This window comes from Melanerpes formicivorus, unplaced genomic scaffold (genome assembly GCF_026170545.1).
Source record: "Melanerpes formicivorus ecotype bairdi unplaced genomic scaffold, bMelFor1.0.p_v2 SCAF_14, whole genome shotgun sequence".
NCBI classification, from domain to species: Eukaryota; Metazoa; Chordata; class Aves; order Piciformes; family Picidae; genus Melanerpes; species Melanerpes formicivorus.
The window spans coordinates 3,581,236-3,604,102 of record NW_027142366.1 but is presented as its reverse complement, the minus strand read 5'-3'; the positions used below and the strand labels follow the sequence as shown (position 1 = coordinate 3,604,102).

Genomic DNA, 22,867 nt, shown 5'->3' with positions numbered 1-22,867 from the left:
CTCAACATGAGCTCTCAGTGTGCACTTGCAGCCCGCAAAGCCAATCAGATCCTGGGCTGCATCAGGAGAAGTGTGGCCAGCAGGGCAAGGGAGGTGATCCTCCCCCTCTGCTCAGCCCTGGTGAGACCCCACCTGGAGTACTGTGTCCAGTTCTGGAGCCCCTATTACAAGAGGGATGTGGAGGTGCTGGAACGTGTCCAGAGAAGGGCCACAAGGATGAGCAGAGGGCTGGAGCACCTCTCCTATGAGGACAGACTGAGGGAGTTGGGGCTGTACAGTCTGCAGAAGAGAAGGCTCCGAGGAGACCTAATTGTCGCCTTCCAGTATCTGAAGGGGGCCTACAGGAAGGCTGGGGAAGGACTTGTCAGGATCTCAGGTAGTGATAGGACTAGGGGGAATGGAATGAAGCTGGAGGTGGGGAGATTCAGGCTGGATGTGAGGAGGAGGTTCTTCACCATGAGAGTGGTGAAACCCTGGAATGGGTTGTCCAGGGAGGTGGTCGAGGCCCCGTCCCTGGGGGTGTTTAAGCCCAGGCTGGATGAGGCTCTGTCCAGCCTGATCTAGTGTGGGGTGTCCCTGCCCATGGCAGGGGGTTGGAACTAGATGATCCTTGTGGTCCCTTCCAACCCTGAATGAAACTATGAAACTATGAAACATAACCATGCCATAGCTCAGGGCACTGAAGAGGTCACTGGTCATTGATGTGACTTCTAGCAATGGGATTTAACAGCTCTCTCAGAGACATTTCCTGTTCAATGGAAGTTATTATCTGAAAGGGGGGGAGGGAAGTGACAATTCTGTGAAAAGGAGAAATTAGAAGGAGCTTTGATGTCAACTCACAGTCCTCTGCTGCTGTTGTCACTGTATTTAGCATATCTGCTGCATGAGCATGGTGGGGAGCATTCATTGTTCTCCCTTTTGGTACCACAAGACATTTTTCCTGGGCCACCAGGCTTGGACAGACAAAAGTTGTGTAGCCCAAATTCAGGCAACTTTCTTTCTTTCTCTTAGACAAGGTGCTGGGACAGCATGGCAGCCTCAGCTGCAGCACTCTTGTGTGGTTTGCTTGCCAATAATGCTAAAATCTTTTAATGTTGCCAGGAAACATCATCTGGAGAGGCTTCCCCACTGTGTTGTCCCTTCTGGGTGCTATTTCAGTGCCATTCATATCAAAAAAATAGCCTCAGTAAGTACACACTCTGCCATCATATTTGGTCCAAAGGGCTGTGCAAGTACAAAAGCATCACTTTAATGCATTCAACTTGTACAAAATTATGCAACAATGAGTGTTCAGGATCACCCCACCTGCAGCTCTGAGTTGTGGTAGCAGTTTTGGTTGGGAGGTGGACTGAGAGTTGATTTTCAGCTATTGGCTATGATTTTTCTCAAATCTGTGGAGCTAGGGAGACACAGAATCATAGAATCATTCAGGTTAGAAAAGACCTCTAAGATCAAATCCAACTGTCAACCTACCACCACTAAACCATGTCCCACAGTGCCATGTCTAAACCTTGTTTTAAACATCACCAGGGATGGTGACTTCACCACTTCCCTGGGCAGCCTGTTCCAGGGCCTGACCATTTCAGGAAAGAAATTTCTCCTAATATCCAACCTAAATCTCTCCTGGTGCAACTTGAAGCCATTTCCTCTCCTTCTACCACTTGATACTAGGGAAAAGAGACCAAGCCCCACCTCACTACAACCTCCTTTCAAGGCAGCTGTAGAGAGCGAGAAAGCCTCTCCTGAGCCTCCTCTTCTCCAGGTTCCCTCAGCTGCTCTTAGTAAGACTTGTTCTCTAGACCCTTCCACAGCTTCATTGCCCTTCTCTGGACAGACTCCAGTGCAAAAACCAAACCAAAATTCAGGTGGACAAGGAGTCTGCAGAAGTTCACCAGCCACACATACAGTTCCCAGCTGCAGGAGCCCTGTGCAGGAACATCCCAGCCACCATCTGCCTGGGTTTCTCTTCTGGAGTGTTTGCAATGTAGGGTCAGGAGGAGCTCAGCAGAGCATGTCACTGCTGGGAAGAGAAGTGCTCCTGATGTGAAATGGCTCAGGGGTCCCTGTGTGCCCCACTGGGCTGCCTGATGGAGCACTGTGGGTTTGATGGGGCTCTGCAGCCTTTCTTCTTCTCTAGTGTCACCTATAGATCAGTACATTGCTCCCATGCCAGCCTATTTTGGACAAAAGAGCAATTTCCTCACATGTGGATCTGCTGCACAGTTTTAATTTATTTTTCAGGGGGGTAACTAGCACTTTTGTTCTCCTCTAGGTCTGACTTTGCCTCAGTTTCTGTCTGAGGGAGGAAAATACTGAAGCACAAGCCTGCTTCCCACTGAGAAATCACAACAGCTCTTAGCAGAGGTTATTGGAAAATCAAAGAGGTTTTGTGAGGCAAAAAAATACAGTGAATCCTGGCTGAGGAGTTCTGGAGCCCCTATTACAAGAGGGATGTGGAGGTGCTGGAACGTGTCCAGAGAAGGGCCACAAGGATGATCAGAGGGCTGGAGCACTTCTCCTATGAGGACAGACTGAAGGAGTTGGGGCTGTTCAGTCTGCAGAAGAGAAGGCTCCGAGGTGACCTAATTGTCATCTTCCAGTATCTGAAAGGGGCCTACAGGAAGGCTGGGGAAGGACTTCTCAGGATCTCAGGTAGTGATAGGACTAGGGGGAATGGAATGAAGCTGGAGGTGGGGAGATTCAGGCTAGATGTGAGGAGGAGGTTCTTCCCCATGAGAGTGGTGAAACCCTGGAATGTGTTGTCCAGGGAGGTGGTCGAGGCCCCGTCCCTGGGGGTGTTTAAGAGCAGGCTGGATGAGGCTCTGTCCAGCCTGATCTAGTGTGGGGTGTCCCTGCCCATGGCAGGGGGGTTGGAACTAGATGATCCTTGTGGTCCCTTCCAACCCTGAATGAAACTATGAAACTATAATTGACCACTGTCAATCACCAGTCACATGAACCACGAAGCACATCGTGGCTGTGCTCCCTGAGTAGAGCTGCTCAGCTCTCCCATGTGGGTGTGGAGGTGACCCTTAGACCCATCAGCAGCTGGTCACCCATGGCACACATTTTATGAGGTGAAATAAATGTTTCACCAAACCCCAAAAATTCACCTGGGCTGTAGGCCAGCACCATCTGCACGTGCTGACTAGCAGACAACTGCAGAAGCAGTTCAGCTGTTTTTTTCAAGAGGGGCTTCAGCTGCCCCAAACCCTTTGGGCTCCAGAAGGTTTCTTCAAGGCTGAGTGTGCCAAAGGAAGGAGGTGCAAGGGAGTGTGGTGTACCTGTGTGGTCCTTAGCTGGGTCTATGTGGCTCTATTGGTGGGCTCAGGTAGCAAGAGGAAGGGACTGCGCTGGATGCACCAAGGAGGAGACTTGTGGCCCTTCCTGGCCTGATAGGAACAAAGGAGATCATGCCCTGACCCATCCCTGCAGCTGCCCACCAGCACAAAGAGTTTGTATATGCTGTAGCTAAACTGGCCAGAGGCTCCACTGCAAAGCCTGCCTGTAACCCATTTGCCTTGTTTCTCTGGCAGAAAGCAGCCAGTCCCATGTGTGTGCCTGGAAATGGGATGACACTAAGTTTCCTAGAGCCAAACAACAAAGTCATCTTGTGCAACCCCCACACCTAGGAGCAAACACAAAGCCTGGGACAAAAGGGAAATGGGAACCCCTCCCAGATGGGCATGGTGCTCAGCATGCCAGCAGATTGCTTGGTCCTCACTGCCTCCTGCCCACATGTCCATGCTCTGGTGGCTTGCTAGGGCCTGAACCATGGGTACACAAGTCAGCCCAGCCACTGATTCGTGTGGTGAGCCATCAAGCAGAATATCCCATCAGTTCAGGTGTGGGCACAGGCTCTGCCACCACAGGACCACATCCTTCTCCCCACCAAGTGTGAGGTCCTGCCTGAGGATAACAGACCCCTATCAGCAAGTGTTTCCTGGCCAGTCTTCCTCCTCCAGCCTTTTCCCTCCTGGCCCCTAAACAGGAGTTGGGAGGACAAGATAATTTGGCGTGGAACAGGGAAGCACACGGGATCCATGCAGCCAGAAACCCTCCAGGAGCTGGGGGGTGAGACAGCAGCAGTTCCTTGTCCCTCCTGATTATACCCCTCAGTAAGAGCTGATCCACTTCTAGGGGGAGAATTTAAATGTACATGTAGGACCACCTTAGAATAATGGCTCAGGTGGTAGAATGATGGCTTAGGTGATAGTATAATGGATTAGGTAATTGATGGAGCATCTGTGCAAAGCTTTCTGTGATGTAAAATGGTGACCCCAGTCACATATAGTTTCTTTGTTGTTTGTACAGTATATGAGCTGCTGCTGTTTGAGCCAAGCAGATGCTAGAGCTGTGATATTCTCACAGAACCAAATTACAGCAAATATCTGGACTGGGTGCAGATGAGCTTCACACCCTGGGTAAGGGACCCTTTCTTGGGACTACAGAGGCAGGCAGATGGGGTGAAGGGAGTGGATGCCCTTTGCTACCTTTTCCTCTCCCGCAAAATGTCCTATCAGCAGTTTCCAATCTTAAGACTGTGGGGCTGGGAAATTTATTGCCATCTCAATCCAGGGAGGAAGCTGCCCAAGGGTTAAAGTTTGAGCAGCCGAGCTCAGAAGACACCTCCTCCTCCTCCTCCTCTCTTGTGAGCTCGGTTGCACATAAAGGTCAGGAAGTGGAAGGTTTACGAGGCAGGAGTGCGGCTGCGCAGGGCGGAGAGGGGTTACGCGGAGCCTGGGGGGACACGATGGATCTCCTGCCAAACTTTTCTTCTGCCACTTGGCTGCTCCTCGTCCTTTTCTTTAGCCTCCTGATCCTGTAAGTAGAGGCTGATCCTGCGGAGAGACCAAGGAGGGAAAACCTTGTTCCTGCAGCCTGGGGAGGGCTTGGGACCGACGCCCTCGGTAGGGAAGTGCCCAAGCAGATGGATTGGTGTTTGACAGAGCGCTTCAGGGCAGAGCCAAGGGCTGGTGAAGGGAGGCTGCAGGCTTCCATGTGCCCTCCCTGTGCCAGCTGGAAGCGAAGGAGGAAGCTGGGCTGAGCGAGGAGGGAAATAAAAAGGAATTTGTCTATTTATTGATTTGATATGTTTTTCTCAGCAGAACCGAAAGGAGAAATAGCTTCAGTGGCTCTATCCCCAGCGTGCTCTGCCTGGTTGCAAGGGGGGTAGGGCTCAGGGCAGTCGGTGATGTCAGCCCAGGTGCCTGCAGGAGCCCCTGTTCAAACAGTTGGCAAAGTGGCCCTTTTGCTGATGTGGCTCAGGGGAGCTGTAGTGAGCTGTACAGGCAAAAGCCTCATTTTGCTGTAGTAATTGATGTCCCTGCTCGGCTGCCCCCCTGCTGCTGCTGCAGCTCTGCCACCTGAGCATCGCAGGAGGTGTGGAGGTCTTTGCAAAGTCAAACAGACGGACAAGTCTCAGCTTGAGAATTGAGTCATCCTGAGACCTCTCTTCAGTCTCAGTTGTCTCAACTCAGGAAATGAAATGAGGCCCCTGAAGAAAGACCTGAGGTGCCCAGTACATCCCCTTTGCCTAGTCTGGGCTGCAGCTCCTATCAGCCCTTGTATCAAAGTGTGCCACAAATGGTCTCCTGAACCTCAAGCAAACCTGCACTTACTGCAGGAAGGGTTTCCTCAGCAGGTCTGCTGCTCCATAATTTCAGCTTTCTCTTGGTGACAGGAACCAGTTATTTGAGCTATTTGCTGTGCTCAGGATGAAGAATCTTCTCTTCTCATTGCATAAACGCATTTCCTATGCTCTCTGCTTGGCAGCTATGGGATATGGCCTTTCCAGACTTTCAAGAAGCTGGGCATTCCTGGGCCACAGCCTGTGCCATTTTTTGGAACTTTGCTGAGATACAAGAAGGTGAGTAATGACTGCTGCTTCTCTGGAGCTGCCTTAGATTCTTCCTTGTAGCTGCTGCTGGGTTTCCCACCCTTTGTGCATCTCTTTCCTCTGCTTTTGATTTGGTTGACTGAAAAATGATGCCTTCAGTAGGAAGCTCTTCAGACACACAGAGAACACACAAGTTCAGGTTGAATTGAATGGGGTGTGCTGTGCTTTGCAGCTCCTTTGCAATTTAAGTGGTTAGTTTCTCCCTGGATTTCTACCTGCTTCCCAGCAGCTGGAGTTCTGTTGGAAACAAAGGAGCAAAAAAAGGCGAAACGCCAGAGACTGCTAATTTCTGAGAGCTGCACGTCATTGTGTGCTTTGTGTCATCCCCAGGAAGAGGCTGAATTAGCCCCAGCAATGCCATATCCAGCCACTTGCTGTTGGTCCAGCTTGAGACTTAAGCCAGACAAATGCATTTTCTGTGCACCAACCCTACCAAATAACTGGGTAGGAGCTGGTCCCAGGTAACTGACTGTAAGCACAGCACAGAATACTGGCTTCAACAACAGAGGTGTTTCAGCTTGTGTTTGCTGGGCTGACAGCATCCACATGGTCTCTTAGCTGATGCATGGTGAGTGCTGTGTGTCCCCTAAGTTTCAGCCTTAGATGTAAGATCAGTTCAATCCTTAATGGAAACAAAGCAAAACCAAATAGCTATTATCACTCCACTTCAGTAACTGCGGTGGAAGATCTCATGAGGGCAAGGCAGTAGCAGCTCTTAACTTGTTGAGCTGAAGATAAAGGACACCCTGGGATTTAGTTCTGCCTGCTCACTCTGCCCTCACTACAGCAATGTACCCTGTCATACCTTGTCTTCATTACATTTGTCGCTCAGGTTGGCTAGCAGAAGTTGAAAGTGCTGCTTTTTTTTTTGTTGTTGTTTAATCTCTGCTCTTTTTTCCCTTCAGTTCAAATGTCCCCTAAGTGCCTACATGGCTTGTGCGAGTTTCCATGCACCCCCCAACTTCTGCCACTTACACTGGGTCTGTGGGATGTACCACACTGCCAGCTGTGACCTGCTTTGATGGCTCTTTGCTGGCTAAGTGTTCATTCCGCCTTTGGTCTCTTGCAGGGAATCCGTAATTTTGATCAGATGTGCTTCAAAACGTATGGCAAAATCTGGGGGTGAGTTTCTCTCTGCTGCTCTGGTTGGAGGTGTCCCTGCTCACTGCAGGGGGCATGGGCAAGATGACCTTTGAGAGTCCCTTCCAACCCAATGCAGTCTGTGAAGTTGTCAAGTAAACTGTCTGAGGTACTCCATGACTCCAAAATAGAATGGGGAGAAAAGGTTTATCATCACCATGTTTCAGCATGGCAATTCCAGCAGTGACAGCCTTGGAAAATCCAGGTTCACCACTGGGAAGGTCTCCAGCCATCTCTCCAAGGCTTCCCTCCTGTTGGGATTTCAGTGCAATGCAGGGCTGGCATGATGGTAGCCAGTTTGAGGGGTCATTTGTTTCCATGAGCTTTGAAAAGACCTTCCACTGCTTGGTGTCAAACTGAGCCTCACACCTTTGAAGCTGCTCTTCTGTCTGTCTTGAGCAGAACTCAAGCTGCAGGCTGCCACAGTGTTTTTTATCTGGCTCCCTGCTTCTCCCAGACCCAGGGCATGAGCTACCTTTCAACCTGCCTCCCTTCTTCCTGCACAGCACTGGTTTTGTGCAGGGGCCTCTTAATCATGCTCCCACAGAGAACCTCTCAAACTGCAGCAAAAGTGTTGCACAAAAAAACCCTGGGAGACTTCATGAAACCCAGCATTTTTTCTTTTTCTTTTCTAAGATTAAATGTTCCTGAGCCCCTTGAAGGCAGCAGCTTCCCTCAGCTGTGGCCGAAGGCTCCCTGCCCTTTAGCCCCCACCATGGCTTTGAAGTTCTTCTGTCTCTGTTGATTGGAAAATGGAGGAGACAGATGAGTTTTTCCCCTCTTGTTGCCTCACAGGCCACACAGAGAAGTCTTTACTCTGCAGGCAGACTATTTGGTGTGGATTTCCTGTCTCCAGCCACCAGTTATGGAAGCAGAGCTCAGGCAGCCCAAGTGCAGGGGATCAGTTCTGTGGCAAAAACTGTGTTTTATCTAAACCCACACTGCAGTGTCAACTTTTTAATACCACAGATGACTGCTAGAAATGCTCACACTGTCTGTTGGGCACACACTTCCCCTCTCTCCATTTTTACTACATAATAAACCAGTTTCAGGCTCATCATTCCAGCTGTTTTTTTCAAGAGGGGCCTCAGCTGCCCCAAACCCTTTGGGCTCCAGAAGTCAACATGGAGGACTGGCCCACAGACAAAGCAGGCTGCTTTTGCTCCAGCTGACTGGGGGTTTCTCTTGGCTTAGGTTTTTCGATGGCAGGCAGCCTGTGATGGCTGTTTTGGACCCCATCCTTGTCAAAAACATCCTGGTGAAAGAGTGCTATTCCATTTTCACCAACCGCCGGGTAGGTATCTTGTCCCCTGCTTTGCTCTATGATGCAGAACATACAGCAACAAAGACTCTGTTCTTGGTTTTTCTCTTCTGGCCCTTCAGCAAGTAATTGCTCTCTATTGTGCCCCAATTTATTGATGGGACCAACAATGAAAGTCTGCTATGGAGGTGTAGAGGCCACTGGGACATTGGGACATCAGCCTGGTTGTACCCTAGGGTGGATTTTTTTGACTGTTACACTTTCATTTCCATGTGTGTTGGTTGAGGTAGAGCTGTTATGACTTTTAGGCTTGAGGTGAGGAGACAGTTCTTCACAGAGAGAGTTGTTAGCCATTGGAATGTGCTGCCCAGGGAGGTGGTGGAGTCACCATCCCTGGAGGTGTTCAGGAGGGGATTGGATGTGGCACCTGGTGCCATGGTTTAGTAGTCATGAGGTGTTGGGTGACAGGTTGGACTTGATGAGGTCTCTTCCAACCTTATTGATTCTATGAGTTCAGGGGTCAAGTCAACACTCTGTGGTGGGGTTTTTTTGGTATCTGTCAAGTGGAAGGTGTTTGGAAACCTTCCTCCATCTTCCCATATCACCATGTCCCTTTTTGCTGTAACACTGTCCCTGTGCAGAACTTCCGTCTGAATGGGCTCCTGGGGTCAGCCCTCAACGTGGCTGAGGATGACCAGTGGAAAAAGATTCGTACTGTGCTCTCTCCATCCTTCACCAGTGGGAAGCTGAAGGAGGTAAAGCAGAAGCCCCTGGTACTTTACATCAATAGCTGGAGGAGGACTGAGCCATTTCCGAGTAGAGAGCTTCCCCCCGAATGGGGAGGTCCCCCCATTGGTCACCACCACATCCATTATCATCTGCATTGTTGGGTACAGTTCAGCTACACAGTGGTTGTCTACCTTTGTGGGCAGGGAGTCAGGAGAAGGGGATGGGGGATGAAGGGGCACAAAAGGCAGTGCAAGCTGAAGCTGGTGACTGTATGAGCTGTATTTGCCTCTTGCTAAGTGCATCATTCAGCCCTTGGATGCCCATTTTCCATGTTCACTCCTAGCTGGAGTGGGTGCTTAGCTGGAACGTGAGCTGTATATGGATTTTGGGAGAAGGTCACATGAGCTCTCTGTAAGATGAGAGAAAGTGTTGTCTGGGGCTTGCTAATGAGGCCTTCCCCTTGCCTGCCCTTTTTCCACAAGCCAAAGCCTTGGCCAGTCACAGATGGCAGCATGGAATTATCCAGCCTCGTTGGGTGGAGGTGAAACCGCCAGCAGTGCCTTTTGCTTTGGTTTGTGTTTCAGATGTTCCCTACAATTAAACTCTATGGTGAAAAATTAGTGAAGAACGTTGAGAAGAAGGTGGCTAATGATGAGTTTGTGGCCGTGAAGGAGTGAGTAACTGAGTGGGGCTGACTGGAAAGAATTTGTATTCACTGTGGGGATGGGGCCGTTTTGGAGAACCTTTTGCATGCTGCAGCATAGATCCCTTGTCAACTGTTGATGCAAACTATAGTGATCATGGGCCTGGTCTGTTCCTCAGCAGTGGGCTTGCAGTGTTCTGCTCTGCTCAAATGGAGTAACTCTGTTCACTGTGTCATTTTACTGGGCATGCATTTTGAGGAAGGTGCAGAGCCTGTTCCAGAAGCCCTGCAAAATGTGGTATTTTTGGATGTCATTTTCACAGCCTTACAGATGGAAATCAATGTAGAGCCTTCATTACCCCAGGCTGCACTTCAGTGCTTTCCAACCACAGCCTAGGTTTTTTAATCCTGAGAAAAATTGGGGGATGAATGCAACAGGGAAAATTTGGGAAAATACAATGATGGTTACCATCAAATCAGGTCAGGTCCTACGATGTGAGGACTCTGCATTGAGTCCTTGATTAAAATAATAGACCTCTTTCCCTAGAGGGATTCTTCTTTACTATTCTGGTTGAGCTCATTCCATTCACTGTCTCTGCTTCTCTACCTAGCCTTTTTGGAGCCTACAGCATGGATGTGGTGACCAGTACTTCCTTCAGTGTGAATATTGACTCCATGAGCAACCCCAGTGACCCCTTTGTCACCAACATTAAGAAATTCCTCAAATTCAGTTTCCTGCACCCCCTCTTCATGGTCTTAGGTATGATACACCTCATCTCATCCAGCCCTGAATCTGTCTCAGAGGTGCCAACCACTTGCAGCTCCTGGTAGCTTCCTTGGTGGCTTTGATTCTTCTTTGCCATGCAGTTGATGCTCAGCACTTTGCAGGATTAGGTTCACCCTGGGACATCTGTAGAAATAGTTCTCCAAGGAAACCAGAGTCAAGGTTTCTGTAGCCCATGTGGGTCTTTGCAGCTCCCTCCCACAAGCAGAAACCCTGTCATAGGGAGCTGCACTTAGTGTGGCATGATGGCCTTACAGTGATAAGAAGAGATTCTCAATTGCTATTGCATGCCAGCCGGGGTTAGGTTAAACAAGAGCTGAAGACAACAAGAAGCAACTTTCTGGGTCAGAGTCTAGATTCACTTTTCTCCTTCCTGTACTTTGTGCCAATTCTAGTTTCTTGGGCCCCTCTGAGCTAAAATATGTTGTGTTTTAATCTCTTTTTAGTGTTGTTCCCTTTTGTTACCCCCGTGTTGGAAAAGATGAATGTGACTCTGTTACCCTCCGAGGTCATGGAATTCTTCAAGGGTGTCTTCACAAAACTGAAGAAGGAAAGAGGAAAGGGCAACACCACGGTGAGCCTGACCCAGGTGGCCTTTTGAATTCACTCTGCTGTTCTGAGTGCAGGAGGGACCTGGTAGCATCTTCAGGCATTGTGGTGTATTGCCTGCTCTCCATAGCAACTGGCAGCTCATCAAAGCTAGGGAGGGGCAGAAGCGTGCCCTGCCTGGCATTCTGGCTGGAGAAAGTATCTGTGTTCATAGAGGGTCTCCAGTCTGAACCCCAGCATGCACTGAAGCCAGGAGCATGCTTCTGGGGCTGTGAATAGAGCAGATACCTCAGCAACCAGCTTGTGCTGGACACAAGGTTTGTCTCCTCCCCACACATCTTCTCTGACTGCCTCTATTTCTCCCCAGGACCGGGTTGATTTCCTGCAACTCATGATTGACTCGCAGGCCTCACAAGACAGCTCCAAGCCTGATGAGGAAGACTTGAACAAAAGTATGTTGAGATCTGTCCTCCTCTCAAGCAGAAAGCAGGGTAGTTCCTTGTGTGGTTCAAGGCAGTAGAAGAGGGTTTTGGTCAATAATCCTGCAGAAGATTGAAGGTCTCAGAGGTGAGGCTGTAATGGTACTTCTTGCATAGCAATCATTTTGTATTACCTCATCTTTGGGGATAAATCCTGAGGTCTGTTTGTGCAACAAAGAGCAAATGGAGTGAACATCCCCTTACTCCAGCTTTCTGTTTTATCTTCTCTCAAGGCTAGTGATGTTGGCTGTCTTTCACAAAGCAAACAGAGCACATATGCTGCAGGTATTTTGCTTGCCTATGAGCTGCTTCTCTGTTCTTCACCATAGGTTAACTTTTAGACTTAGACAATAATGCCTCAGCCAAGGCATAGTCCCAGCCCATCAACCTCAGTCAAGGCAGGATGCTTGTAAACTTCTGAGATACCTGCAGAGGGACATTTGTATGACACTTTGCACTGCAGGCTGCATCCTGGCAGTGCTTGGACACTGCTGCAGTCCCAGCCTTAAATCCTGTGTTGTCCTTTTTACCACTGTCACGTTGTGCTGAGGGCTACTAATCCCTCAGCAGCACAAGGATCACCTCGTGGCTTTGAGGAGCTGCTGGACATCTCTTCATCTCTAAATTTTCCTGGCATGTACCCCTGGGTTCTTTTGGCTGAGTTGCATATTCTCAAAAGGTGGCTCTAGAAGATAGCAGAGACTTTCTGAATCAGGCTCAGGCTGCACGCTGCTTGAGTCTGCTCTTCAAGAAAGCAATGTAGCAGTGCTGATCTTGACAGAGGTTTGTGTGGCTATAGACAGTACCAGATCCACCTTTTTGTGTTACCAGAGGGTTACCAACTGTTATCTAGTTATCAACAGCATTGCCTAGATGGATGGGTAGGATCATGAATTCCCAAGGGTTAATCACTGTGGATTTCATTTTCTTGCATGTGCTTTTATGCCTCTTTTCAGCATTAAGTGATGAGGAGATTCTGGCCCAGGCTCTTATCTTTGTCTTTGCTGGTTATGAGACCACCAGCTCCACCTTGAGCTACATCTCATACAACCTGGCTACCCACCCTGATGTACAGCAGCAGCTCCAAGATGAGATTGATGCCAACCTGCCTAACAAGGTGTGTGGGGAGTGTGGGGAGATGCTGGGGTGGTTTCTACCTATGCCTTGTAGACTTTGAGCCTAAAGCCATCTTGGGAACAAAACAGAGCAGAGGAGGCACTGAGATTTCCCCTCCTCTGGTCTCTGATGTCTAAAAGGGAAGCACTGGGGGTGGCTTGAAATTTGCCCCCCCAACATTGACTCTGCCAGACCAGCTCAGTTGGAAGCAAATGAAAGCTGTATTTACAGGCAAAACTACAGTTTACAATGGAATGCAGTGAATATGTACAAAATATGCAGGATTTACAACATTTACAGGTATTTACAATTAACAAACAGAACAAGAACCCCCCTGGTCAAAGATCAGGGGAAGCTATTAGCTTCTCCTTTTCTGCCCCCACCCCCATGTACAAAAGAAGGAGGAAAGAAGCAGAGGAATGTTAATACCAAAACAATGCAGCCAAGGTCAAGCAGAAGCAAGTTAGTATCTCTCCAAAGCAAAGAAGTGAGAAGAGGAGAATTGTTCTGGCACAACCAGTCTTATGGTAGATGATGATCTCAAAGGTCTTTTCCAACCTGGTTCAGTTCGGTTCGGTTCGGTTCGGTTCTGTTCTATTCTATTCTATTCTATTCTATTCTATTCTATTCTATTCTATTCTATTCTATTCTATTCTATTCTATTCTATTCTATTCTATTCTATTCTATCTCTCCAAGAGGATAGTTTAGAATTATCTTTATTTTCCTTTTTGAGGCTTGGGGAGACCTTATTGCTCTCTACAACTACCTGAAGGGAGGTTGTAGCCAGGTGGGGGTTGATCTCTTCTCCCAGGCAGCCAGCACCAGAACAAGAGGACACAGTCTCAAGCTGTGCCAGGGGAGGTTTAGGCTTGAGGTGAGGAGAAAGTTCTTCACAGAAAGAGAGATTGGCCATTGGAATGTGCTGCCCAGGGAGGTGGTGGAGTCACTGTCCCTGGAGGTGTTCAAAAAGGGATTAGACGTGGCACTTGAAGCCATGGTTTAGCTGTCCTGCGGTGTTGAATGATAGGTTGGACTTGATGATCTTTGAGGTCTTTTCCAACCTTACTGATTCTATGATTTACATTTTACTACTTTTCTGCTCAAGACCTGTGAAAAACTTTAAAGATTTAGCCCAGAAGAGCCTGGGTGGGGGTTGAAGCCCCATGTTTGTAGCCGTGCCGGTTGTGCTCCCCAGGCTACGCCGACGTACAGCACCCTGATGCAGATGGAGTACCTCGACATGGTGGTGAACGAATGCCTGCGGCTCTTCCCCACCGGGGGCCGGATCGAGAGGGTCTGCAAGCAGACAGTGGAGATCAATGGCGTGACCATCCCCAAGGGCATGGTGGTGATAATCCCAGCCCACGTGCTGCATCGGGACCCGGACTACTGGCCAGAGCCGGACGAGTTCAGGCCCGAGAGGTGAGGGCCAGGCAGGGGGAATGGCTGCACCCTCAACCCCGGCCCTGGGAGTGGAAATGGCAGCAAAAGTGGGGAATGCATGATTATAACATTGAAATTAGGCATTTATCATTGTCTGACATCCTAGTCCCAGCGTTACTGTGAGGGGAGTTTTATGATCTACATCCATAAACTGTGCATGGAATTTAATTAACTGCATTGAAGGCAGCGACAGTGAGAGCAGCTCCCAGCAGCTGTAACACTCAGGGGTTTATGGCCAGATATTAAAGCAAGAGCCACTGGGTGACTGGCACGATGCCGTGCAAGCCAGCAGTGGAAGGACAAAGGCAGGAAATAGAACTGAATTTCCAGCTTGGGTTATGAAACAGTCCTTGCTGTAGGAGTCTCTGTCAGACCCTGTGAAAGGAGACAACAGCCCCAGGCAGACCTGAGAGACTCTGGTTCTGATAGTCTCAGGTGGCCATGAAGATGTTGAGGATCAGCCCAGAGAGAGCAGGACCAGATGTGTGCCCTTGGAACAGGTGCTGAAATGCCCCTGGAAGCTAACCCCCAGTGTGGGAACATGAGCTTTGTAGCAGCAGTATCAGAAGTTAGGAAGGGAGATGGGTGCACCTCTGGACCTCTGTGGTCACCTTGTATTGATGGAAGAAGGAAACACCCCATTTGGGGTACTCTGGCAATGGACATCTCATACCAGCTACTCCGGTAGCTCCTTTCTTACTCCAGTTGAAAGCTCAAGCTAAGGAGCTCCTTAGGGATCACTTGGCCTTGCTGGGAGTTTAACAGAGATGTGCTGGTGTCTCAGGAGTGAGAGACTTCCCTGCTGGCTTAGCATGGCTGGGGTTTGTACCTAGACCTCGTGTCCTGTGAATGGAAAGCTTTCTGGCGTGAAAACTCACTGATCACTAAGAAGTATTACTGAAAACACTCAGTGGCAAATGTCTTTGTGAAGCTGATTGTTCTCCCCTGTTTTTCATGATGAGGAGAGGAATGGCTGGCATGTCTCAAAAGCAGCCCTGCCTTTAGTCACACAGGGGGAGATCATCTTTGTGTTCACTCACTTCTTTGATCTAGAGGGAAGACGTGAAGCTGCAGACCTGTGTGGTTTAGGGTTTGAAATCTGGGTTCAGTTTTTGAGCCAAGAGGAAGTTCTGAGGAAAGAGTAGCTATGAAATCCATTAGCATATTTCAGGTATTCCCTGTACACCTGATGCATCTGGAGATGCACAGCCAACTGCATGCAGCAGGATAAAAGCAAAGGCACAAGGTAGCTGTTGAGACAGAAATAAGGGACTGAGCTGGGTTCTTCTAATATGCACAGGAACATGAAAAGCTTTTACCTTTCCAGACACCTCATCGCTTCAGATCTGAAGGGTGGCACATCCTGAAGCAGTGGCTTCTTCTAACTTCTGGTTCTTGGTTCTCATCAGGTTCAGTAAAGAGAACAAAGACTGTATTGACCCCTACACCTTCCTGCCCTTTGGAGCTGGCCCCAGGAACTGCATAGGCATGAGGTTTGCTCTGCTCGTCGTGAAAATGGCTGTGGTTGTCCTGCTGCAAAACTTCTCCTTCAGGACCTGCAAAGACACTCCGGTGAGGATATGGGAGGATGTGTTTTAGTGTCTGCCTTTGAGTCCCCCTGAAATGGCCCAGGCCACTCTCTTTTTCCTCCATCTCAGGACAAACTCATGCCCATTAAATCCCTCTCTTCCCCAAGGAGTTCAGAGACTGCCAGCTTCAGGCCCACTAAACCTTGTCTGCAGACTTAGGTGTTAACTACTTCACACAGAGATCAGGGAGGAAGATTTCACTGTGGAGGAGAGAATCATATGGGAATAACTGTAATTAAATCTTCTCAGCTAATTTAAGTGTTTCACCACAAGTTACTGATATATGTAGTGGGGTTTTTTTAAAGCCTTTACAGATGCAGTTTTAATGTTGGTGGAATATGTCAGGCTGAAATCCCTGTGGTTGTCATAGATTCATAATAGAATGGCTTGAGTTGGAAGGGACTTTAAAGATCATCTCATTCCAATCCCCTGCCGTGGGCAGGGACACTTCCCACTGGAACAGGTTGTTCAAAGCCTCATCCACTGGCCTTAAACACTTCCAGGAATGAGGCATTCACAGCTTCCCAGGGCAACCCATTCCAATGTCTCACCACCCTCATAGCAAAGAACTTCTTTTTAATGTCTAATCTAAAGCTACCCTGCTCTAGTTTAAAAGCATTGCCCCTTGTCTTATCACCAGATGCCCTTATAACAAGTCCTCTGCCTCTTTTTGGATGCAGTGGGTTGTTCTCTCCTCCATGGTGGGCTATCAGTCTGCCTAGGAAGACCCTGCTCCAGAGAGCAAGAGAAGTACCCCTCCAGCCAACCCAGCCTGCTCCAATGCTGCACCTTGCAACATAAAGATGCCTGTGAGAGATCCCACAATACCAAAATTTGTCTCCTGTGGGCCCCTGGGCCGCCTCCAAAATAGTAATTTTCAAGCAAATGCAATCTGAGCTAAATTCAGCTTGGTGACTCTCTCCCTCTTTGGGGCTATTCAAGATCCATACAGGTCTGGGTTTTACCCAGGATCTCTGTGAGCAACATATGCAGTGCTGATGAGTCAGGCAGGGGGGTGTTTGATATGAAGTAAAGGCAGTGGTTGTTGGAAATCCTGTGTTAAACCCTCCTGAGAACACGGCAACTCCCCGTGGCTCGGAGGCAGGTAGCACCAGGGAGTTAGCTTCCACCCTCGACCTGATTTTCTGGATTGACTGCTGTGGAAGTCATTGCCATTAACACATTTTGTTCATGAGATGAGCTTGGGAAATCAGAGCAGAGGGGGCAGCAAGTGTATTCAAAGGACATTTATTGTAAGAAACAGAAAAGTCCTTATTAAATTATTGCTTGGCATGGGCGCTCAGCTGGAATCTCTGCAGATTCAGATTGCAACTCAACTAGTAACCTGGAGGTGAAAGACTGTAATAGTCCATTAACAATGCAGTGACCTATCCACCCTCCCCCAAGTCTAATGACATTTTTCTAGTCCTCTGCAATCCATAAAATTGATTCTTTTTATAACTGCCTTTAATTAAAAGGAGACAAGTTAAATATGTATTGTATTATTGGTGCCCATAGGTTTATGGGGCTCTTTCGGCCCGTTTTTCTGCAGGAGATGTCATGAACATCAGATCAGAGAAGGGGTGGGGGGGAGGAAATCATGCTGGAGCATCCCTTTAGAATATGTATATGTAAGCTGCAGCCTCCTCTCACTCCTCCACTGATGGCACACTGGGCTCCAAACCACATTGCTTAAATATCCTGAAACAAATCTTACTTGGATGTAAGGTTTTAATATAGCTTGTTGGGCTGGGGGTATATTACCCTTGTCCTGCTGGGGAGGAGAGCTGGGATATGAGTAGCATCAGGTTGATGGAGGAGGCCTGGTAAAACACTCTTCCCTCCTACACAAGATGACTTCCTCTGGCACCAGATTTAAAGGTTCTTTCCACTGATGTTTCCAGACCACTTCATCAGGGCCCATCACCTCTCTGTGAGGATTCTTTTCCTTTGGTACATAGTCTGAGCAGCAATCTCAGTTTGGTTCTTCCAGGAGTGCTTATTGCTCCTCCAGCTCCCATTCCAATCTCACTCCCCTCAGCACTGGCTTCAGCGTTAAACAAAATGGCACTGCCTGCACTTCCTTAGCTGTGGCTCACCAGATAGATTTTGGCTGGTTTTCCTCTCCACGCTGGCATGTTGATCAGTGCAACTCATCTGACCATGCCATGTGAAAGGCAGAATTCACTAACCAGCTTTTTCAAGAGGTGGGGGCTATTAAATCCCAGCTTGTAGCTGTTTGCATGAGCAGATAGTGGGAGTCCTGCTGTAAGTACACCTGTAAGCTAGGAAATGCATTGGAAGCAAGGGGTGGCTGAGATGTATGTGGGCTGTAGGAGTCCTCTTAGTATCGTGGTTGTCCCTTTTCCCAGCTTACGTGGCTATCTTGTGTTTGTTTCTTCCCTCCTGCTCAGATCCCACTTGTTCTGGACTCAAAAGGTTTCATGCAACCAAAGGATCCCATTGTGCTGAAGATGGTCCCTCGATCCCATGCTGATGTGGAGGAGTGAAGAAAGCAGAAGCAGATCAGAGACTCTTGTTTGATGATGCCTACTGTCAACTCTTGAGAGAAGACCCAGCTTGGTGTGTGTGCTGCAACCCCCTCTTTTTTCAACCAGAGCACAAGGGGTTTGGCCCAGAATAATCACACGAGCATCATCCTAATGAAAACGAGCCCCAGATGCCACTGTCCCCCATCACAATAGGCATTTTGCAAGACCAATTGCACTCGAGTTATTTGGGCTTTTTTTTTCCCTTCTCCCCCTCTCTCCTTCTGAAGAGGCACTTTTCTAAGCAATTTGATTCCAGACACTGTCAGTCTCTTCTGGCAGTGCAATTTAAATCAAGATAGGGAGAACAAATTGCACATAGTTAAGTAATGCTGCCATTGCTCCTGTCCCTGCTGCCTGCTGGGGTGACTCTCTAAGTCTCCTGGTTTTATTCTTCTGGGAATGCAGAGTTGTCCAGGGCTATTTCCTCAGCTGTGTGCTGTGACCCTGACAAGTGTTATAATGGTCACATCCTTGCAGGAACGAGCGCCTGCGGCAGATTTTCTGATGCTGATTTACTTAGATTTTTCTTGTGATTTTTTAGATGGCTTTGGCATGATTCAGAGCACAGATGAGTTGACTGGAGGAGCCCAGAAACAAGCAGTTACCCCTAATGAGTGGATATTTGCAGAGTGGGAGAGGAGTGCCCCACATGTGTTTCCCAATTGTTTGCTTATTTTCCCGCAGGCGTGCAGCCAGCTCTCATAGAAGGCATTGTCAACACAGGCACCATCTCTACTGGTACCATGACATCTTTCAGTCACTGATTCATATTAGGCCATTGTAAAGCCAACTTTACTGAATTAATAATAAGGCAAGGTGCAGCACTGAGATCCTTCAGATGTCCCAGAGAAGCTTAGTCTGGAAGAAAAGTATTGCCTTTGGCTATTGAGGGCTGGGAAGTCTTGCTAGACTTTATCACTTTTTAGGCTCCAGAAGACCTGTATGCTCACAGTTCATATTGTTCCTCGAGAAAGTGCTACTGGAGGGCTAACTGCAATGTAAAGTTCACTTAACTCTTCTGTAACCAGCTGATGCCAGTCTGCTTGGTTTTTCCTCCATACAGAAGTGAATCTCCTAAGCCACTGGCCAGACAACAGTGTGGTCCCTATCACCTCTCCCACCTTCCTCACTACTTTGGTGGGATCCTAAAAGGATCCTCAAAAAAAATCAGTGCCACAGCGATAGAAGATGCCTTTGAGAATTCATTCTTCCACTGTCACCTCGTAGCACCACAAGTTACTGAGGGTGTGGTCTTGCTAGTGTCAGCCAAGTATTTGCCTTTCTGTGAAAGTAGAAAGGTTTGATTGCAGTATCTGCACTTGCAGCCACGAGAGCAGCTGGCCCCATGCAGGATTCCAAGTGCTCTCCATGCACCTGCTTTGCTGTACCCTTCCACAGGTTCCTGCTTCCAAGGTGTCAAATCCCTTGCATGTATCTGGATACGTCTAACCCAGTCACTACCATCTCTAATGCTGCTTGGATTGCCGGGAGATGAAAACCTTTTATCCCAATGGAATCTCTCTGTGTATCATCAAGGGGAAGAGCTGCTGCTGGAGGTGCAGAGTTTAAGATAATAGCAGCCCAAAATAAATGGTTGAGCAGAGTCAATGCTGTTGTGCAGTCTCTCCTATTGCAAAATTTGCCTTGGGTGCACTGTTTGCTACGTGGCAGGTTTTATTTTTCTCTGCTAGAAAAGTGTAAGTCCATTCTGCATCCATTAGGATATGTTCTATTTATACTTGCATCCTTTATGTTTTAGGAATTGGGTAGAAAACCCCAAAGGAGAAATGATAACCTTTCTTCAGCAGATTTAAGTTCCCCAGTGAAAGACACCCTTGACTGGAAGTGTAGAGAAAGAGTAAGGCTGCTTCCCTAGAGAGTCACCAATGAGCTGGGTGAGAGGCTTAGAAAATTCCCAGGAGCTTGGGCAGCCACAGCTTCTCCTTCTGCCTTTGTAACCTGCTGCAGTGCAGCTCCCTTCTGCTGCCAATGCAGGAAAGTGACAATTTGTCTTCGTTTTCAGCTGTTCCTGTGCCCTTTCTTAAAGCCGTGGCACTGTGTTTGGCTGTGCTGACAGCTCTCAGGGGAGAAGGACAAAACAGAGAAGCGGTCAGACCCCTGGAGAGCAAACAGCCGCAAAGTGCCTGCGTCCTTGCAGCAGTTCAGAAAAAGGGGCATGGAGAATCCTTGGGTCTCTGCCTTCAGAGGTGACAGAGATGATGAGGGGGAAAAAGTCACAGGCAGCATCACAGGTCAGGGATGAATTAATAACCTTGCTGGAGCAAAGGCTGCAGCTTGGCCGGTGGCAGTAAGGAAGGTTTTGCATCGTCACTCCATGCCTGTATGAGAATTAATCACTTGCGTACGAATGTCAACACCACAGAAAACATCCTTCAGGATAATCTCTCTCACAAAGCTGCTTAACATTTTGGTAGTACACAGTTTGCTTGCGGGTGTCAAAGGTTTTCAGCCTCTCTCATCTCTCTTCAAAGGCATCTTGACCTGTTGGCATCTCACGCTGATGAAGTGGGTGAGCAGGAGCTGCAACCAGCAGCAGATGTGCCATGGAGAGACCAGCCAGTGAAGGCACAGCATGGCTTTATCTGCCAGCACCTGCCTGGGGTTCTGGCAAGGAACAAAGCAATGCTGGGGTCTGCCAAAACTCAATCTTCACTGAATTCAGTCATGTTTAAGAGCAGAAAGCACACACTTTTGCTGGTTCCCACTTGTCTTTAGGTTTTGCCATCCTTAGAGAATAGATTTACCATCACTAGAGAGAGGTTCAGTCAAAATGCTTGGAGTTTTCCTGTCCCTGACCTAGGCTTGCACAGAAGTTGTCCCTATTATTGCTGGTGGTGCTGCTCTAGACATGCTGCTGAAGAGAGACAGGCCTGCAGACACCCTTATTGGATGCTTGATTCAGTTAAAATCGATGGAATAATCAGAGCACAGAGTCTGCCCAAAGGTCAGGAAGCAGTGATTTTTTTTCCTGCAGCAGCTTTGGTCCTGAGCTCTTGTTCTAGTGTGAGGATTGCAAGCAAGAGCACATCAGCAGGTAGGTCATAAAAGTGTTATGACTGCTGGTATTAAGCTGACAGGCTAATGGAACAAGTGCATAACAAGGTCTCCTAAAATAGAGAGGTAAATTCTTTGCAGTACTGATTTCATGGGCAGCACAAAAACGCCCTGGCGATGGGCATGGTGCAGGCTGGGCTGGCATCCTGCAAGGCAACATGCAGAAGAGCCTCAAAGAGAAGCCTACCAGCATGGAGGAGGTGGAGGATGCCAAGAGAAGGAGAAGCCAGACCATGGGAAAGGAACAGGTGAGGACGACACCTTTGTCTCATCCCACATTTCATACCTCCAGCCTCTCCCCCATCCATCACACAGTGGCACCTCTGTGGTTTGTCAGTTCCATGTTTGCCAGCAGCAGTCACCCCCAGAAGGATGAAAGGACACGATGGGAGGACTCATCTCTCCTCACTCAGGCACAACTACAGTATCATCTGGACACACAACTTAGCATGGGATGAATTTGCAGGAACACTTTGATCTTTCATTTTTTAAGCTCTGTGATTCAATCCCCCCCAGAGCTAAGGTAAATGGCCACGAGGCAGCTTTGGTGGACTCAAGGTTTCAAGTCAAACAGCAGTCATTTAAGCACACTTTTAAAGTTCATATCATTTGAATGTCATATGTCAGACTGATGCTACTTCTACTGAAGGCAAATAACTGTTTATTCCCCTCACAGCTGGCCAGCAGTCTGACATTCATTACTGAAGCCTTGCAGATGCCAGAGGTTGAAGCTACCTGTAGGAGTGCATCTATCAAAGCCGCTGTCCATCTCTTCAGGGTTATTCCCTGTCATACCAGCTCATACATTTTAGTTCAGACTCATTTTATAACTGCCACAGGTCTGCAGTGGGCTTTTCCTATGTCTGGGCAAGGTCAGGCATTGTGTTTTGCCTGTTCCTTCTGAAGTTACGTCGCTACTTCATTTTTCACAGCTTCTCCTGGGTTTGGGCTCACTCAGTGTGCCTCCAAGGTTTATGATGTGAACATTACTCTGCTTGGCCTTACAGCTGTGGGCCGTGGCCAGCCCATAGGAGCATGGTGCTGGTGGCCCAGCCATGCCATCTTGATGCAGCTCCAGCCCTCCTTGGGGCCAATATTGTGAATTCTCTTTCTGGGGAGTAAGCTCATGCATGAAGTACCTGCTGTTTTGCAGCTTATTGGGCATTAAAATTGTTCAATTGGCTGCAGAGGAGTTTACAGAATCAAAAAAAAAGAAAAAGAGAAGAGACAACAGAGATGATCAGATTAGACATTGCCCTGAACGTCACAGAGCAATTTACACCTGCACAAAGAGTCTGTGGAGTTATATTGAATCAGACCTGGAGCATTTTACAGCCACTTTGCACGAGCATAAATGATAACATAAGGTGCAAAGGAAACAGCCAGCCGGACAATTACAGGGCGTCTTCACACGCCTTATTAATCCTCATTACAGCCCTCTGTGCTGAGCCTCTGCATCTTCCCTTCCCCGCCAAGTGCTGCTGAGGCTGTGGAGCCAATTTAGTCACCTGCCAAACTTGCAGTGTCTGACTGCTGCTATCGACGTGTCCTTGGACCTGGGGAGCTGGATGTTCCTTAGAGGCATCTGATATGCATCTTTCTAAACT

General features: G+C 48.4%; 1 protein-coding gene across 1 annotated transcript; it reads left to right on the top strand.

Moving 5' to 3' along the window:
* The first annotated feature begins 4,655 nt into the window (after positions 1 to 4,655).
* Positions 4,656 to 19,793, top strand: LOC137445157 (cytochrome P450 3A40-like). Its single transcript, XM_068146642.1, has 13 exons — positions 4,656 to 4,824; positions 5,776 to 5,869; positions 6,969 to 7,021; positions 8,234 to 8,333; positions 8,942 to 9,055; positions 9,614 to 9,702; positions 10,284 to 10,432; positions 10,903 to 11,030; positions 11,373 to 11,457; positions 12,441 to 12,601; positions 13,797 to 14,023; positions 15,454 to 15,616; positions 18,048 to 19,793. The coding sequence occupies exons 1-13, from the start codon at positions 4,754 to 4,756 to the stop codon at positions 18,141 to 18,143; spliced, it is 1,530 nt and encodes a 509-aa protein (XP_068002743.1). The 5' UTR covers positions 4,656 to 4,753; the 3' UTR covers positions 18,144 to 19,793.
* Positions 19,794 to 22,867: the final 3,074 nt, after the last annotated feature.